Source organism: Phyllobates terribilis, unplaced genomic scaffold, assembly GCF_046119375.1.
Source record: "Phyllobates terribilis strain yellow unplaced genomic scaffold, ASM4611937v1 Scaffold_3__8_contigs__length_932513732, whole genome shotgun sequence".
In the NCBI taxonomy this organism is placed as follows: Eukaryota; Metazoa; Chordata; class Amphibia; order Anura; family Dendrobatidae; genus Phyllobates; species Phyllobates terribilis.
The window spans coordinates 176,933,262-176,953,560 of NW_027362763.1; the positions used below are offsets into that span (position 1 = coordinate 176,933,262).

The 20,299-nt window shown below is 46.2% G+C and overlaps 1 protein-coding gene across 3 annotated transcripts in view; it reads left to right on the forward strand.

The window, feature by feature from the left end:
- Positions 1-20,299, forward strand: part of LOC141258968 (galactose-3-O-sulfotransferase 2-like) — an 85,382-nt gene that overhangs the window by 39,533 nt on the left and 25,550 nt on the right. For all 3 annotated transcript variants that reach the window (XM_073674297.1, XM_073674299.1, XM_073674298.1), the window contains 2 exons: positions 5,124-5,231; positions 19,798-20,257. In XM_073674297.1, coding sequence (XP_073530398.1) covers positions 5,124-5,231; positions 19,798-20,257 — 568 coding nt within the window. The remainder of the gene's footprint in view (positions 1-5,123; positions 5,232-19,797; positions 20,258-20,299) is intronic.

Consider the following 20,299-nt stretch of genomic DNA (forward strand, 5'->3'; position numbering starts at 1 on the left):
CTTCTATGAACGCGCCATTTTCTGGGGTGGCTGCGGACTGCAATTTGCAGCGGGGGGGGCCCCAGAAAGCTTGGGCCTCCCTGCGCTGCAGATTCCAGCCCCCAGCTGCCTAGTTGTACCTGGCTGGACACAAAAATAGGGCGAAGCCCCACATATTTTTTTTTTTTAATTATTTCATGAAATTCATGAAATAATTAAGAAAAAAAGGGCTTCACTATATTGTTGTGTCCAACCAGGTACAAATAGGCAGCTGGTTGTTGGGGGCAGCCCGTTCCTGCCTGCTGTACCTGGCTGGACACAAATATAGTGCGAAGCCCCACGTCAATTTTTTTTAAATTATTTCATGAAATAATTTAAAAAAAAAGGGTTTCCCTATATTGTTGTGTCCGGCCAGGTACAAATAGGCAGCTGGTGGTTGGGGGCAGCCCGTTCCTGCCTGCTGTACCTGGCTGGACACAAATATAGTGCGAAGCCGCACGTCTAATTTTTTAAAATTATTTCAGGAAATTCATGAAATAATTAAAAAAAAATTGATGTGGTGTTTCGCCCTATATTTGTGTCCAGCCAGCTATGGGGTTAGTAATGGGTGTGTCTTATAGACGCCTCTCCATTACGAACCTGGGCTTGATGTCAGCTGGCATTATAAGCTGACATCAACTCCAGCCCTATTACCCCACTGCCACCGCTACAGGGCAGTGGGAAGAGCGAGGCTAAGTGCCAGAATTTCTGGGGCGGCTGACGGCTGGTATTTCTAGCCTGGGAGGGGGCCAATATTCATGGCACCCTTCCTGGGCTATTAATATCAGCCCCCAGCTGTCTGCCTAGCCTTTGCTAGATATTAAAATAGGGGGGACCCCACGTCATTTTTTTTGGGGGGTCCCCCATTTTAATAGATAGTAAAGGCTAGGTATTCAGCTGGGGGCTGATATTAGTAGCCTGGGGAGCTCCGTGGGTATTACCCCCTTCACAGGCTTCAAACATCTGCCCCAGCCGTCTGCTTAACCTCCGTTAGAGACTAAATTTACGGGGAACCCCACGCCAATTTTTTTTTTTAATAAATCCTTTATTTTAACACTAAATGACAAGTACAGTAATCAACACTATCACTGTACTTCTTATATATGTGACTGACATGTTTCTATGTATCTAATCTATGTGTGATGCTCTATTCTTTCTGTTATAAATTGTCGGGTACCGCTGCTGAATTGCCGGCCGGCTTTTTTAACGAGACAGTGCATGAAAACACTAATATTTTTTTAAATAAATCCTTTACACTAAATGACAAGTACAGTAAGCAACACTGTCACTGTACTTATTATATATGTGAATGACATGTTTCTATCTATCTAATCTATGTGTGATTCTCTATTCTTTCTATTCTAAATTGTCGGGTACCGCTGCTGAATTGCCGGCCGGCTTTTTTAAAGAGACGGTGCATGAAAACACTGTTATTTTTTTTAATAAATCCTTTACACTAAATGACAAATACAGTAAGCAACACTGTCACTGTACTTCATATATATGTGACTGACATGTTTCTATCTATCTAATCTATGTGTGAAGCTCTATTCTTTCTGTTATAAATTGTCGGGTACCGGTGTATGCCGCTGCTGAATTGCCGGCTTTTCATATTTCACTGTGAGCACTGTTCCCATCGATTTGGGCAACCACCTCCCCCAATATACTCTACGTTATTGTTAGTTGTTTTCCTTCATGTAGAATTAACCTACAGGGAAAGAAAGGGTTTATTTTTATTCCGATATTTGTGTCCCATTGACTTGCATTGGTTTCCGGTATCGGAATCGGCGATATCCGATACTTTTTGGGTATCGGCGCGATCAAATCCGATCCGATATTTCCTGATATCGGAAGGTATCGCTCAATACTAATTATCACATAAAGTGACACTGGTCAGATTTAAAAAATTTGGTCTGGTGATTAAGGTCAAAATCGGCTCTGTCACCAAGGGTTAATCAAAACTTAAGTTTGTTTCCATATGAAAAAATGTATCGTTCTATTTCATGATAAGAAAAAATGTCCTCAATTGTAGACTTAAATAAATAAACAAAAACATTAGGTGTAAACACCAAGAAATAGAGTAATCAATGTAAGAGGGTGACCGGGAAGGTCATGCGCCTCTTTCCTTTTGTGAATATATTGTTCTACACTGTGTTTATATATGAATATGTAAATGTATATTATCTAATATTAGATACAGGGACAGTATATGTTAGGAGTGGATGGTATATTAGAATAGGAATTGGGTACAGTGCAGTGGTGGGCACAATAGTATAGGATAGAAATAGTTAATATATTTAGTAATAACTCCCGTGTAGAAGGAGCTGGGGTAGTAACTGAGTAGTTTAGTAGCAATAGAAGTTCAGGGCCCTGGGGGCTCAACGTCAATAGAGATACAGACGGATGATTGGAAAAGAGTTAGGCAGCTTGGGGAACGATAAAGCGGACAACTCTGAGGAAAATTCCCTAAACGTCTGAGGTCTACGACCTGTAGAAGGACGGATGGAGCCAGCTTTCACTACTCCCAAGGATGGGAGAGCGGACGGAAACATACCTGAGGAGAGTAGGACCGTATTCTGGGAAGCTGCGGTACCGGGGAAACTAACTCTGAAGACAGGACAGGAAAGGACAGAAGAGAGAATGAAAACTGTAACGGAGATGTCCAAAAAGACTGTATCTGTGACTAAAACTGAACAAACAGAGTTTAGTAAAGTTATGTTATATGAAAGAGAGACAGAGTCTGAAAGTGATTATTTGCCTGCAACAACTGAACTCCTGAAGTAAACTGAGATTTCCCGGGAAACTGTACGTGTTGTACACTACATGCAAATCACCAGGCAACCGGGACATTATCTTGTATTTATGGGTGGTCAGGGTGTAGGAACACAACAACTGCAGTCCCTCGCCACTACTACCACCATGCACCCCTTTCAATCATAACCACATAAAATTAACTTTTATTATAAATGTATCAAAAACATATACAGTGGTGGCTAAAAGTATTGGCACCCCTGCAATTCTGTCAGATAATACTCAGTTTATTCCTGAAAATGATTGCAATCACAAATTCTTTGATATTATTATGTTCATTTAATTTGCTTGCAAGGAAAAAACACAAAAAGAATTGTCCTAAAGCCAAATTGGATATAATTCCACACCAAACCAAAAAAAGGGGATGGACAAAAGTATTGGCACTGTTTGAAAAATCATGTGATGCTTCTCTAATTCGTGTAATTAACAGCACCTGTAACTTACCTGTGGCACCTAACAGGTGTTGGCAATAACTAAATCACACTTGCAGCCAGTTAACATGGATTAAAGTTGACTCAACCTCTGTCCTGTGTCCTTGTGTGTACCACACTGAGCATGGAGAAAAGAAAGAAGACCAAAGAACTGTCTGAGGACTTGAGAAACCAAATTGTGAGGAAGCATGAGCAATCTCAAGGCTACAAGTCCATCTCCAAAGACCTGAATGTTCCTGTGTCTTCCGTGCGCAGTGTCAGCAAGAAGTTTAAAGCCCATGGCACTGTGGCTAACCTCCCTAGATGTGTACAGAAAAGAAAAATTGACGAGAGGTTTCAATGCAAGATTGTGCGGATGGTGGATAAAGGACCTCGACAAACATCCAAACAAGTTCAAGCTGCCCTGCAGTCCGAGGGTACAACAGTGTCAACCCATACTATCGATTGGCATCTGAATGAAAAGGGACTCTATGGCAGGATACCCAGGAAGATCCCACTTCTTACCCCGAGACATAAAAAAGCCAGGCTGGAGTTTGCCAAAACTTACCTGAGAAAGCCTAAAATGTTTTGATAGAATGTTCTATGGTCAGATGAGACAGAAGTTGAGCTTTTTGGGAAAAAGCATCAACATAGAGTGTACAGGAAAAAAAAAGAGGCATTCAAAGAAAAGAACACGGTCCATACAGTCAAACATGGCGGAGGTTCCCTGATGTTTTGGGGTTGCTTTGCTGCCTCTGGCGCTGGACTGCTTGACCGTGTGCATGGCATTATGAAGTCTGAAGACTACCAACAAATTTCGCAGCATAATGTAGGGCCCAGTGTGAGAAAGCTGGGTCTCCCTCAGAGGTCATGGGTCTTCCAGCAGGACAATGACCCAAACACACTTCCAAAAGCACTATAAAATGGTTTGAGAGAAAGCACTGGAGACTTCTTAGGTGGCCAGCAATGAGTCCAGACCTGAATCCCATAGAACACCTGTGGAGAGATCTCAAAATGGCAGTTTGGAGAAGGCACCCTTCAAATATCAGGGACCTGGAGCAGTTTGCCAAAGAAGAATGGTCTACAATTCCAGCAGAGCATTGTAAGAAACTCATTGGTGGTTACCGGAAGCGGTTGTTCGCAGTTATTTTGGCTAAAGGTTGTGCAACCAAGTATTAGGCTGAGGGTGCCAATACTTTTGTCTGACCCATTTTTGGAGTTTTGTGTGAAATGATCAATGATTTCATTTTTGCTTCATTCTCTTTTGTGTTTTTTCCTTGCAAGCAAATTAAATGAAGATAATAATACCAAAGAATTTGTGATTGCAATCATTTTCAGGAAGAAACTGAGTATTATCTGACAGAATTGCAGGGGTGCCAATACTTTTAGCCACCACTGTACATATATGCCAAAACATCAAGGTTTTAAGGAGGAAAACAAATGCAGCAACATTCACATGCGAGGAACGGTAAGTAGTAGGCAATAAAAAGTTATGGTCACAACCTATAGGAATCCTCATATGTGTATCTAAGCAGTAGAGGGGTAAATCTTCCCAAATCACTAATTAACTGTAAGTAACCACTGCCATAATAGTTATAAAGTGCTTACCCATAGTGTGCCCTTGCTATACACGCTCCACTTGGGCCGCAGGTAGAGCGTGTATAACAGCACAGCGCGGTCTTGAGATTAAATTAATTAATTTTGATAAAGTCTGATGTAATGGGCAGGTTTGATATTTGTCTTACCTAGATCTCTTTGATTGATCCAGGTAAGGATTTCCAAAGAATGGGGGTTGTGCAACAAAAGGCTCTGCCTCCAATTATTGTAAGTTGGGTCCTGGGTATGCACAGTATGGACATTAATACATTTTGGTTTGTCTTGCAGGTTTGTCTGTAGTAACATTCAGCGCTTGAAAATATTCAGTGTCCTTTTACTAATAACAATAGTATTATCTTTGGTCTTGCAAGTGTTGAAAACCAGCGATTCAGAAAGGTAAGAGAACAATTGTTCATATAAGTCTAATATTATGATAAATATTTATCACAAAGGTATTAGAATTATTAATATACAATAGTTATGTTTATTAGGAGATGTAGGGGGAAGTTATTAGACAAAAATCTAGGGCCATGGAAGTAACAACTGTGAATATGTAAAATTATTCAATAATGACAAGTAACAGGAAGCACAAACCTTTACAGTGTAAAGTACCATATACAATAAATAAAATTAGGCCATTAGTGATTGTCTAGGAATTGTTCTGTTCTGCCACACTGAATACACTTGGGCAAATCATCAAGAACCACTGCGGGCAGCTTCTTTTGCTATTGTAGACTGGTAACATCTTAAATGTACTTGATGGGAGTCAAGTCCAGAGATGCTGCAGGTCATGGTAGTACAATTAGGCCATTCAAGCTTTGAAAAGTAGGACAATCAAAATGTGGCCTGTCGTCGTGTTGAAAAACAGCTCCTGAGACACTTTGGAGAAATGACTGTACCACTGACAAGTCAATGATCTGGAATTAAGACTAGAGGGGTCCAGCTACAGTACAGTTTGCCACCACAAATCATAATCTTGGAAGCACGAGCAGTTTGACAATACCTTGTGAAGGCATTTTCATGGCATTGCCCATGTGATGTTTTGAAAATTTTCTTTCCATTTTTTCATCATTTTCACATCACTATTATGATCTTGCAATTTCAATGTTGAGGATTGTATATATTGTGTAACGGGTCCGGGAGGCGGAACCTCTGAGCTACTATACAAGGGGGCGGCCCTTGTAAGGGAGCGGGTGGCAGTCTCAGGGTGAACGGACAGGGAGTTACGGCAAGTGATCAGGGCAGTCTCTGGGTAAGGGGTAGGTACGACCTGTGATGGCGGAGCCTCCGGGTAGGCTAGCAGGCAGATGGTAGATGTGTGCTCCCAGGTGAGCAAGCGAGAGTCTCTGGAATAGCAGGTGGTCACGGCACGTGACGGCGGAACCTCCGGGCTGGCAGGCAGGTAGGTAACGGAGATGCGCTCCCAGGTGAGCGGGCAAGAGTCTCTGAGATAGCTGGTGGTCACAGCACGTGACAACGGAGCCTCCGGGCTGGCAAGCAGGCAGGTAGCGGAGAAGCGCTCCCAGGTGAGCGGGCAAGCTGGTCCATAGACAGACTGACCGGAGTTGTAAGGCAGACCGTCGGACCTCAGGCAAGCAGGCAGGTAGCTGATGTGCGCTCCCAGGTGAGCGGACAAGTTGGTCCTTAGACAGACTGACCGGAGTTGTAAGGCAGACCGTCGGACCTCAGGCAGGCAGGCAGGTAACAAGTATTCAGGCAGGAATCAGGCAGGTAACTAGCAGGAAACTGGCAGGAAACTGGCAGGTAACTGGCAGGTAACTGGCAACGGGACCTGAGGGCTGAAGCACAGGTGAGACACAGGTGCAAACAACATTGCTCGGGCACCTCCATTTTGGAGGAGGTGCCTTATATATGATGAAGTCCTCCGGCCATTGGCCGGGGACTCCTTAGGACGGCGCGCGCGGCCCCTTTAAGAGGAGGGGAGCGCGCGCGCCCTAAGCACAGGGGCCGGGAAGGAGCGCGCGCTGAGAGCAGAGCGGGAGGAGGACGCCGGGAAGGAGCGCGCGCTGACAGCAGAGCGGGGAGAGGACGCCGGGCACGGAGCAGAGCGGTGAGGGGAGCAGCGTCCCTGCCTAGCAGAGGGCAGGGACGCCAGCGCTACAGTACCCCCCCCTTTAGGCCCCCCCTTTTTTAGGCCAGACAGAAATTTAGCTAGGATGAGAGGGGCATGGATGTTCTCCCGGGGCTCCCACGTTCTCTCCTCAGCACCAAACCCCTTCCAATCTACCAGAAAAAAGGTCTTTCCTCTTACCCTTTTGGTGGCAAGAATGTTCTCTACCTCAAACTCGTCCTCAGCAGAAACCGGAGCAGGAGGCGTACCTGTAGACTTGGAAAAAGAGTTAAGCACCACAGGTTTGAGGAGAGACACATGGAAGGAGTTAGGGATCCGTAAGTTGGCCGGGAGTTTCAATTTATAGGCCACCGGGTTGATCTGACTGATGACCTCCAGTGGGCCGATGAACCGAGGCCCTAACTTATAGGAAGGGATCTTGAGCCGGACATATTTGGACGAGAGCCAGACTTTATCCCCAGGGCGGAATTGAGGAGGGTCCAGACGTTTTTTGTCAGCGTGTCTTTTCATACGCTCGGATGACAGAAGGAGTGCGGACCGGGTACTCTCCCATATGGAGGAAAATTTGTTAACAAGAGATTCCGCAGCCGGATTGTCCGCCGAGGTGGAGACGGGAAACGGGATCCGAGGATGCTGACCGTAGACTACAAAAAACGGGGATTTGGAGGAAGACTCGCTCTCGTGATTGTTGTACGAGAATTCGGCCCATGGCAGGAGATCCACCCAGTCAGAATGGTGGGCATTAACGAAGTGCCGAAGGTAACTGGTCAGGTTCTGATTGATCCGCTCCACTTGACCATTAGACTGTGGGTGGTAAGCGGAGGAGAAGTCCAGGGTGACGTCCAGCAATTTACAAGTGGCTCTCCAGAAACGGGAAGTGAACTGTACCCCACGATCCGACACGATGTGACGGGGCAGGCCATGAAGACGGAAGATGTGGCGGATAAAGTCTTTAGCCAGCTCGGGTGCAGACGGAAGACCTGGCAGTGGAATGAAGTGAGCCATCTTGGAGAAGCGGTCAGCGACCACCCAAATGACCGTACAACCGGCAGAGACGGGTAGATCAGTAATGAAGTCCATCGCTATATGCTGCCAGGGAGCAGCAGGTACTGGCAGAGGTAGGAGGCGGCCGGCCGGCAGGTGTCTCGGAACTTTGTTGCGGGCGCAGGACACACAGGCAGAAACAAAGTCTATTACATCCTTGTGCAGGTTAGGCCACCAGTAGTGCCGGGTAATAAGCTGGAGGGTCTTTTTCTGACCGGCGTGGCCAGCTAGTTTAGACGAATGACCCCAGTGTAGGATCTTCTCCCGATCAGGTACTGGTACGAACGTCTTACCAGGAGGAAGACGATTTAGACTCACGGGAGCCACCTGCATTACTCTGGCGGGATCGATGATATGTTTCGGATCCTCCTCGAGATCAGACACCAGAAAGGACCGAGACAAGGCGTCCGCCTTGACGTTTTTGTCAGCCGGGCGAAAATGAAGGACAAAATCAAAACGAGCAAAAAGCAAGGACCACCGGGCTTGGCGCGGGTTAAGTCTCTGGGCATGCTGGAGGTAAGCCAAGTTCTTGTGGTCAGTGTAAATTATTACTGGGTGAAGAGCCCCCTCGAGCAGGTAACGCCACTCCTCCAATGCCAGTTTGATGGCCAATAACTCTCGGTCTCCTATGGAATAGTTGCGCTCAGAGGAGGAGAAGAGTTTAGAGAAGAAGCCACAAGTTACCATCCTCCCGGAAGATGATTTTTGAGTAAGTACCGCTCCGGCTCCAGAGGAGGAGGCGTCAACTTCCAGGAAGAACTGTTTGTTGCCATCTGGGCGATGCAGCACCGGGGCAGAAGAGAAGGCCTGTTTAAGGGAAAGAAAGGCCTCCTCTGCTTCGGGTGGCCACTCTTTGGGATTAGTACCTTTACGGGTGAGCGCAGAAATTGGGGCCGTCCGGGAAGAGAAGTGTGGTATGAAGAGGCGGTAGTAGTTGGCGAAGCCCAGGAATCGCTGAATGGCCTTCAACCCCTCCGGTCGGGGCCATTTCTCGATGGCAGACAGTTTCTCAGGATCCATTTGTAGGCCGGTCTGAGAGATAATGTAGCCCAGAAACGGAAGCGAGGTCTGCTCAAAGAGGCACTTCTCAAATTTAGCGTAGAGATGGTTCTGCCTTAGCCTGAGCAGGACCTGACGAACGTCCCTCCGGTGAGTCTGGAGATCCGGAGAGAAGACCAAGATGTCGTCCAGGTACACCACTACGCAGGAGTAGAGAAGGTCCCGGAAGATGTCATTGACCAACTCTTGAAAGACGGCAGGAGCGTTACAGAGACCAAAGGGCATTACCAGGTATTCATAGTGGCCGTCCCGGGTGTTGAATGCCGTCTTCCATTCATCCCCCTGACGAATACGAACCAGGTTGTACGCCCCACGAAGGTCCAGTTTGGTGAAGATCCTAGCCCCCCTCAGGCGATCAAATAATTCTGGAATGAGCGGAAGGGGGTACTTATTCTTCACCGTGATCAGGTTTAGGCCTCTATAGTCTATACAGGGACGGAGAGAGCCGTCCTTCTTTTTGACGAAAAAGAAGCCTGCTCCCGCCGGGGAGGTAGATTTCCGGATGAATCCTCTGGCCAGATTCTCCTCAATATATTCGGACATTGACCGGGTCTCAGCAGCGGATAAAGGATAGATACGCCCACGGGGAGGAGTAGTACCGGGTAGCAGATCGATGGGACAGTCGTATGGTCTATGTGGTGGTAATGTCTCTGCCTCCTTTTTATTAAAGACATCTGCATAAGACCAATAAGGAATCGGAAGTCCAGGTAGATTAGCTGGGGTAGGAGAGAGACGGACGGGATGGACGGGAACCAGGCAGGTTTTATGACAGTCTTGTCCCCAGCGAAGGACCTCTCCGGTTTGCCAGTCTAGCACGGGTGCATGTCTCTGGAGCCAGGGCAGACCTAGCAAGAGGGCGTGAGAGAGTCCAGGCAGAACATGAAAGGAGATACTTTCAGAATGCAGCATTCCCACCTGCAGGGTAATGGATTCGGTGATGAGTTGAATGGGGCGAGGTAAGAGGCCCCCATCCACGGCAGCAACAGACAAGGGTACAGCCAGAGGTTTGGTGGGGATGCGGTATTTCTCAACCAGGGACTGTGAAATAAGGTTCCCGGCTGCTCCAGAGTCAAGTTGGGCTAGTTCGAAATAACGGTTCTCCCCGTAGATGATCGAAACTGACAACAGCAGGGATGGAGAGGATTTATTCTTGTCTAGGTGGACCTCTCTGAGCGAACCTAGACACAGGCGTTTCCCGACCTCTCCGGGCAGGCACGGATCCGGTGCTCCTTACTGCCACAGTAGAAGCAGCTCCCCTCGGCACGGCGTGAGTCCTGACGGGTTTTGACCATCTTGGTCTGGTCGACCTGCATAGGCTCAGGAGAGTGTACCTGGGGAGAGATGGAGGGAATGACGGGTTTCTGGAAAGTAGGAGCTAAACGTGGAATCCTTCTCTCACGGGTGACCTCTTTGGCACGCTCCTGGAACCGTAGGTCAATCCGGGTGGCAAGGGTTATTAGATCATCGAGAGAGGTAGGAATGTCCCGACCAGCAAGTTCATCTTTAATACGACCGGACAGACCCTCCCAGAAGACGGATACCAGAGCGTCGTTATCCCAGGCCAGCTCCGAGGCAAGGGTGCGGAACCGTATGGCATATTGGCCCACGGTGAGACCCTCCTGACGGAGGCGTAGCAGAGAGGATGCGGATGAGGTCTTCCGTCCGGGTTCGTCGAAGACTTTCCGGAAAGCCGAGAGAAAAGCAGGCAAGTTGGACACCAGGGGGTCTCCTCTCTCCCATAGAGGATTTAGCCAGGCCAGGGCCTCCCCGGTGAGATGGGACATGATAAAGGCAATTTTGGCCCGGTCGGAATTAAACTGATGGGACAAAAGTTCAAAGTGCAGGGTGCACTGATTTATGAAGCCCCGAGCCTGGACGGGGTCGCCTCCGAAGCGAGGAGGTGCAGAGAGCCGGGGTCCGGGGTAGGATACCATAGTATTAGTGGGCAGCGGAGCTGCCGGATTGCAAGATATGGCACTGGCGGAGGTTGTTGGTGGATCAGACAGAGTGTTCAGGCGAGTATTAACATTCCGCAGGTGACCCAGGATGGCCTCCTGTTGGGACCTCTGACGGGACAGTTCAAGACAGAGGTCCGAGAGCGAGGGAGCTTGGGTGCCACCGGGTTCCATGGCCCGAGCAAACTGTAACGGGTCCGGGAGGCGGAACCTCTGAGCTACTATACAAGGGGGCGGCCCTTGTAAGGGAGCGGGTGGCAGTCTCAGGGTGAACGGACAGGGAGTTACGGCAAGTGATCAGGGCAGTCTCTGGGTAAGGGGTAGGTACGACCTGTGATGGCGGAGCCTCCGGGTAGGCTAGCAGGCAGATGGTAGATGTGTGCTCCCAGGTGAGCAAGCGAGAGTCTCTGGAATAGCAGGTGGTCACGGCACGTGACGGCGGAACCTCCGGGCTGGCAGGCAGGTAGGTAACGGAGATGCGCTCCCAGGTGAGCGGGCAAGAGTCTCTGAGATAGCTGGTGGTCACAGCACGTGACAACGGAGCCTCCGGGCTGGCAAGCAGGCAGGTAGCGGAGAAGCGCTCCCAGGTGAGCGGGCAAGCTGGTCCATAGACAGACTGACCGGAGTTGTAAGGCAGACCGTCGGACCTCAGGCAAGCAGGCAGGTAGCTGATGTGCGCTCCCAGGTGAGCGGACAAGTTGGTCCTTAGACAGACTGACCGGAGTTGTAAGGCAGACCGTCGGACCTCAGGCAGGCAGGCAGGTAACAAGTATTCAGGCAGGAATCAGGCAGGTAACTAGCAGGAAACTGGCAGGAAACTGGCAGGTAACTGGCAGGTAACTGGCAACGGGACCTGAGGGCTGAAGCACAGGTGAGACACAGGTGCAAACAACATTGCTCGGGCACCTCCATTTTGGAGGAGGTGCCTTATATATGATGAAGTCCTCCGGCCATTGGCCGGGGACTCCTTAGGACGGTGCGCGCGGCCCCTTTAAGAGGAGGGGAGCGCGCGCGCCCTAAGCACAGGGGCCGGGAAGGAGCGCGCGCTGAGAGCAGAGCGGGAGGAGGACGCCGGGAAGGAGCGCGCGCTGACAGCAGAGCGGGGAGAGGACGCCGGGCACGGAGCAGAGCGGTGAGGGGAGCAGCGTCCCTGCCTAGCAGAGGGCAGGGACGCCAGCGCTACATATTGTGGCAAGACGACTCGCTCAGCTCTCTCGGAGGCAGAATCAGGACACACGTTCTCAGGTTACCTTCCTGCTGGTTTATTATATGGCATAAACTCATGCAGGGTTCCACAGGAAAAATAAACAAGACCCCTCTGGGTTAAACCGGAATACAAAACAAAATATAGCTCAGTCCATAGGTGAGCAGGTTCCACCCGCTCTCGGTAGCACAAACTACACAGGCAAAGTCCTTTTAAAAAGCTCGACAGCTTCCACAACACTGTTTGGAAACGTCACTCTCCAGAGCACACTCCAGAGAAAAAAAAGGGACTGAGCTTTTACACATTGCTCAGCCACACCCTGAGGAGAGGTAGCGGGAATGGCGTCCCGCCCTCTTTGCCATTCCCATAAAACCGCACACCCTTTAACAGAGTAAACCCACCAGCATATAACATGCTGGCAGGTCTTAGTTCACACAGGAGAGCATCCTGAGTAACACATTCCTCCCCTCACATATAAAATCAGTAACACTGTCACAATATACACTGCTCAAAAAAATAAAGGGAACACTTAAACAACAGAATATAACTCCAAGTAAATCAAACTTCTGTGAAATCAAACTGTCCACTTAGGAAGCAACACTGATTGACAATCAATTTCACATGCTGTTGTGCAAATGGAATAGACAATAGATGGAAATTATTGGCAATTATCAAGACACACTCAATACATCGGGTACCGATGCTGAATTGCCGGCCGGCTTTTTTAAAGAGACGGTGCATGAAAACACTATTATTTTTTTTAATAAATCCTTTAACACTAAATGACAATTACAGTAAGCAACACTGTCACTGTACTTCTTATATATGTGACTGACATGTTTCTATCTATCTAATCTATGTGTGAAGCTTTATTCTTTCTGTTCTAAATTGTCGGGTACCGGTTTATGCCGCTGATGAATTGCCGGCTTTTCATGCTTCACTGTGAGCACTGTTCCCATCGATTTGGGCAACCACTGTAATGCCACAACCACCATGGCTGTGGCATTAACGTCTTAAAAAAAATATTAATTCCTGCTATTCCATTTGATTGTAATGTAAGGGAGATAATGTAATGTCAGCGCTTGAGCAGGAGAATTCTCCCACGCTGGGATGGCATTCTGATGACAGGCTGGATCGCAGCTGAGCGCTGCCATCCAGCTTGTCATCCTTCAGAGACACTGCAGAGCGCAGGCATTATGGGAACTTCTGATTCCGGTATTCGATATTCTAAAAGTATCAGAACTCAGTATCGGAACTCCGATACCGCGAATATCGGTCGATACCCGATATTTCAGTATCGGAATGCTCAACACTACTCGTGACGCCACCTGTGGTTTCCGGCAATGGTTACCGGCGCAGCTGCAGACCTCTGCGGGTGATGGGATGGCAGCTGGGATGTTCCTGTTCCCCACAGGTGGAGCGGGCCCCCGGGGCAGTGTAGGTACAGATGGTGGTGATGCTAGGGCTTGTAGTGCAGGAGAGATGGCGCAGCAGGAGTAACTGACAGAGACAGGGGATTCGCTTTAGTACCTTTACTGGTGCGGATGTCAGGTACGGTCCAGAGCACTCGGTAGCTAGGGTGCCCTTCAGGATTTCTCCCCAGTGAGCGGGTATAAGGTCTCCTGGTCTGTGTCTCCCTCTCTCTAAGCTCCTGGCCAGCCTGAAACTGGGCCTAGCTTCTATGTCGTGCTGTTCCTTCACCTGTCGCTTGGTAGTAGGAACTTTTTCTGGCAACCACTATCCCTGGACGCCGGGGCCTTCGTGGTTCCTAGTCCTGTCAAGGGTTTAGCTTCAGGTCGACCAGGAAATTGTAGTCCTCCTGGTATGCCGGTGATCCATACTGGGTAAAAAGGACTGACTGAGACTGCCTGTCTCCACCCTCCATATATATATATATCCCTAACAGGGCTCCCTCTGGTGGTATGAGGTGGAAGGGTGGAGGTGTCTGTTTGTAATGAGTAGAAATAAAATCGCTGCACAGCTGGATGCTGGTGCTCGAATAGGGGCCGAACCCGTACAATATAGTAGAATAACCTCGGCACTTGGATTGGATCAAAGAAGTGTAATTTTAATGCAGTCCATCAATTAACAAACAAACGTTTCGGTCAAGCAGACCTTCATCAGTAAACTGCAGAACATAAATGCAAAATAACGTGAGTAAATCAAGAAAAAAAAGGAAAAAAATCATCAGATATAAGTACATATAGATTGATTTGTAACATTGATAAAGCCATAGGGCAAGAAGAAAAAAAGGGGGGAAAGGGATCAGGTCTTTGGGAGGAGGTGTAGGATCCTTACTAGGGATGCGGAAGGCTAAAATGGACACAGATAATGAATTAGTATGACACCTACCAGACTGCCTGTAAAAGGGGGGTTTAAGGCATAAGTGCTAAGGGGAGGATACGATGTTGCAGTGCAGCACAGAACTACCTGGAAAGTACAAAAAACGGAGCTAAGTTCCCATAAGCTAATAGTGTGGCAGGTGTATGGAGACACTATACCTTAAATGCAGCAAGTATTGGGAGTCTGGCAAAGAACGCTGTGTCCACCGTTGGTTCCTGGTGCTAGATTGATATGGGGAGGGTCCCTATATACAGGGGAGTGATAGAGTCACTGGCCTATCATAGCGGGTGCTGCAGAGTGTATGGCAGCGGTAAGCGGAAGTGCCCGAGTGAAGTCACCGGATGTGACTTATCGCTGGCGCGTGCGGTCCGAGTGCTGGAGGCTTGCGTTCCACAAAGTCTGAAGTGGGCGTGCCTGACTAGGAAGACCTGCGTCTCGTGCTCTGGAGGTTTGCATTCGCTGAAGCCATAGCTGATAGGTAAAACTAAAGGCTGGATCTATCTAGAGAAGGGACAGGATCAGAAGTTTAGGATATCTGAAAGAGAAGGAAACATTGATGAAATAGGGGAAACAAAAATGGGTTTGAGAATCCAGTATATGTTATTAGCAACCGTACAACCAAAAATCCACTGAACATTAATGTAGTCAACTGGCCATTCATGGGTATCCCCATGTATACATATGAGTATACACATATAAATGTGTCAGTAAACATAGGACAAAGTTCACATTTGGTTTAAATTGAGAAACCTTAATATATGCTTAATTCAAAACATTAGAGTCATAGACCTAAATACACCAAGTATAGGACCAGATCCAGATAATATGCAATATAAAAATAAACAAAGGGACCGTAATCTCGTGAATAGTGAGGGGAGCCCGCATGGGATCTATGAAAAAGAGAGTAAGTCATATTCTCTGTTTAACCCCTTGGGTGATAAGGATTCCAGCTCATGAATCCAATACGCCTCCCTTTGTTTCAGGAGGCGAACTCGATCGCCCCCCGGCACGGTGGCAGTATCTGTTCTAAAACTTGAAATTTAAGCTGGGATATACTATGGCCTGTGGTAATGAAGTGATGGGGTATGGGTAATAGCAAATTTTTACACCGAATTGTAGATTTATGTTTCGATATACTGTCCCTAACCGGTTGGGTAGTTTCGCCTATATAAACCAGACCGCATGGACACTTAATGAGATAATTAATGGCTTAATCAATGTTACAAATCAATCTGTATGTACTTATATCTGATGATTTTTTTCCTTTTTTTTCTTCATTTACTCACGTTATTTTGCATTTATGTGCTGCAGTTTACTGATGAAGGTCTGCTTGACCGAAACGTTTGTTTGTTAATTGATGGACTGCATTAAAATTACACTTCTTTGATCCAATCTGAGTGCCGAGGTTATTATACTGTTTGTAATAAGGTCCTCCTGTGGAGAAGTCCATCCATGCACCCTTTTGGGTCTTGTGGTACCTGTGAAAACAGGGTGCCACATATATACAGTACAGACCAAAAGTTTGGACACACCTTCTCATTTAAAGATTTTTCAGTATTTTCATGACTTTGAAGATTGTACATTTACACTGAAGGCATCAAAACTATGAATTAACACATGTGGAATTATATACTTAACAAAAAAGTGTGAAACAACTGAAAATATGTCTTATATTCTAGGTTCTTCAAAGTAGCCACCTTTTGCTTTGATGACTGCTTTGCACACTCTTGGCATTCTCTTGATGAGCTTCAAGAGGTAGTCATCGGAAATGGTTTTCACTTCACAGGTGTGCCCTGTCAGGTTTAATAAGTGGGATTTCTTGCCTTATAAATGGGGTTGGGACCATCAGTTGTGTTGTGCAGAAGTCTGGTGGATATACAGCGGATAGTCTTACTGAATAGACTGTTAGAATTTGTATTATGGAAAGAAAAAAGCAGCTAAGTAAAGAAAAACGAGTGGCCATCATTACTTTAAGAAATGAAGATCAATCAGTGCGAAAAATTGGGAAAACTTTGAAAGTGTCCCCAAGTGCAGTTGCAAAAACCAACAAGCGCTACAAAGAAACTGGCTCACATGAGAACAGCCCCAGGAAAGAAAGACCAAGAGTCACCTCTGCTTCTGAGGATAAGTTTATCCGAGTCACCAGCCTCAGAAATCGCAGGTTAGCAGCAGCTCAGATTAGAGACCAGGTCAATGCCACACAGAGTTCTAGCAGAAGACACATCTCTTCAACAACTGTTAAGCGGAGACTTTGTGCAGCAGGCCTTCATGGTAAAATAGCTGCTAGGAAACCACTGCCAAGGACAGGCAACAAGCAGAAGAGACTTGTTTGGGCTAAAGAACACAAGGAATAGACATTAGACCAGTGGAAATCTGTGCTTTGATCTGATGAGTCCAAATTTGAGATCTTTGCTTCCAACCACCGTGTCTTTGTGCGACGCAGAAAAGGTGAACGGATGGACTCTACATGCCTGGTTCCCACCGTGAAGCATGGAGGAGGAGGTGTGATGGTGTGGGGGTGCTTTGCTGGTGACACTGTTGGGGATTTATTCAAAATTGAAGGCATACTGAACAAGCATGGCTACCACAGCATCTTGCAGCGGCATGCTATTCCATCCGGTTTGCTTTTAGTTGGACCATCATTTATTTCTCAACAGGACAATGACCCCAAACACACCTCCAGGCTGTGTAAGGGCTATTTGACCAAGAAGGCGAGTGATGGGGTGCTACGGCAGATGACCTGGCCTCCACAGTCACCAGACATGAACCCAATCAAGATGGTTTGGGGTGAGCTGGACCGCAGAGTGAAGGCAAAAGGGCCAACAAGTGCTAAGCATCTCTGGGAACTCCTTCAAAATTGTTGGAAGACCATTTCCGGTGACTACCTCTTGAAGGTCAATTGCAAAAAGAACTTCGGCACTCCATACATGAATATATAAGAAATATTGTATCTAGACTAATGTCACTTTGAAAAAAATGAAGGTTTTTTGCGCATAATTTGGCCAATTTATGTGTGCCCATCAACCACGACAAGGTCACCTTCGTATGATGGGAAACTACGCTACGCTACCACTGGATATGCCACTCTTGGGCTGTAAGCCTGTATGGACAATATGTCTCTGCTTGGGCTTTTAACCTACAATGTATGGGCTGGTAGAGCTAGTTAAAACCACCTGTGACTGAATGGGAGGGACACATGGTCAGAAAAAAGGCTGTCAAACTTCTAATAGTGTGAACACGTACCTGCTGCAATGCTCCAGGAGCAGGATCCCAAAAATGATTAATAGAAAAAAGAGAGGGGTCGCTCACTGGTCTATTCGGGTGCTCTGAAGAAAAGAGTAATCTCAATTGCAAAAAGAACTTCGGCACTCCATACATGAATATATAAGAAATATTGTATCTAGACTAATGTCACTTTGAAAAAAATGAAGGTTTTTTGCGCATAATTTGGCCAATTTATGTGTGCCCATCAACCACGACAAGGTCACCTTCTTATGATGGGAAACTACGCTACGCTACCACTGGATATGCCACTCTTGGGCTGTAAGCCTGTATGGACAATATGTCTCTGCTTGGGCTTTTAACCTACAATGTATGGGCTGGTAGAGCTAGTTAAAACCTTCTACCTCTTGAAGGTCATCAAGAGAATGCCAAAAGTGTGCAAAGCAATCATCAAAGCAAAAGGTGGCTACTTTGAAGAACCTAGAATATAAGACATATTTTCAGTTGTTTCAGTTGTTTCACACTTTTTTGTTAAGTATATAATTCCACATGTGTTAATTCATAGTTTTGATGCCTTCAGTGTGAATGTACAATTTTCATAGTCATGAAAATACTGAAAAATCTTTAAATGAAAAGGTGTGTCCAAACTTTTGGTCTGTACTGTATATATATATATATATATATATATGTGTGTGTGTGTGCGGGTGTACACACCCCTGTTACACTGCCAGATTAATGCCATGTAAAAAGAATCGTACCAAGAAGAATAATTGCAGAACTTTTTCAACCCATAATCTGTACAATTCAGTTGAAAAGATAAACTGAACTCTTTTCAGGTGGAAAACGAAAAAGGACTAAAATAATTCTGCATAAATATGTACACCCTGAAACTCATACTTTGTTGAAGTACCCTTTGAATTTATGTCAGCATTCAGTCTTTTTGGGTAGGAGTTTATCAGCATGGCAAATCTAGCATTGTCAATCTTTGCCCTGTCTTCCTAGCAGTAGCATTCCAAATTTGTCAGATTGCAAGGACCTCTCTGTGTACAGACCTCTTCAATTTAATCCAAAAGTCTGATCTCATGGCAAAGCCATTCTTTTTTCTTATTTAAACGTATGCTTTAGATCGTTGTCATGCTGAAAGGTGAAATTCCTCTTCATCTTCAGTTTTTTATGGCAGAGGTCTGAAGTTTAGATGCAAAATTGAATAATAATTCCCTCTGCCTTTACTCAAACCCCTGCCAAAAACAGCCTAAGCATAATGCATAATTTGTTATAATGTCCACCATTGTTGTATGTACTGTATACCAATATAGTAGATTTGACAATTGGGAAAGGAAGAGTAAGCCAGCGCTGCAGATGCGAGGAGTGTTAGAAGAGTCATCAGTTAGTGGAGTGAAGCCAGCTACAGGGAGTATGACAGACTTGGCCACATAGTGATGAGTGTGTGCAGGGAAGAAGCAGAACAGAGATAGCAAGTTTCTGTAACTGGATCCTATGGCAGAATAATACGGCCAGAGCATCCTTGATCCGGTCTGGTAAACTGGAAAAGACACAGAAAGTGATCCAGCTGTAGTTAGACAGAAATTAAGCCAGGAATAGATCATTGGGTCATGCAGGGTCCAAACCAACTAATAGAAGAGTGGGCTGAGGAGGCAACTTGGGCCTGACCTGGAAGTTATAGTGAACATATACTGCACTTGCCATTCCTGAGGCAAGCGTATCACTGGATAGGGCTGTGGTCAGTGAAGGTCAGACAAAAAGAATGGAGTGTTCAAGTCAGGCAATCCGTACTGCTGAAATGTCATTTACACGTCAAGTACTGCTATGTGTAACTGATATGTCTCTGCTTTTGTGTAAAACAAAAGAAGATGTGAATACGTTTTGTGCCTGTTTTACAATATGCTTAATTCAAAGTGTAAATGTATCAAAATTAACTTATATGACTATTACTGTTTAATTAGCTTTAAAAGTTATTTTATTCTCATACAGATATAATATACATTAGATTCCTTTAATCTCAAATCTATTGTCTTCCAATAGTGGAGACGGATTTACTTACGGACTCGAAAGAGGTGACAACAATTTTGTCAGAGAACAAGACATTCCATCAGAACTTTTGCATTATTTTCAGAAAGGTCAATTGTCTGAGCGATTAAAAGGGCCAAGGTGGAAGGAGGTGTTAATGACTTTGAAATCAAGAATAAGAAGTGAAACAGTTTCAATTCAGGAATCTGCTGTCAGGAGCGAACAAGACACAAAAACTTGTCAACCCAAGAACAACATCTTCTTCTTAAAAACTCACAAGACGGCTAGCAGCTCAATTATGAACATTCTGTTCCGCTATGGAGAATTCCACAACTTAACCATTGCCTTCCCTTCTCATTCTGCTCGATTCTTCTATCCAAGTGTTTTCAGAGCCTCTTATGTGAATGGATTCTCTGCAAAAAGAAAACAGATTTTTCATATTATGTGTCATCATATGCGCTTCAAGTTTACAGAGGTGAGCTATGAATGATTCAATGCTAATTTAAAAGAACAGAGC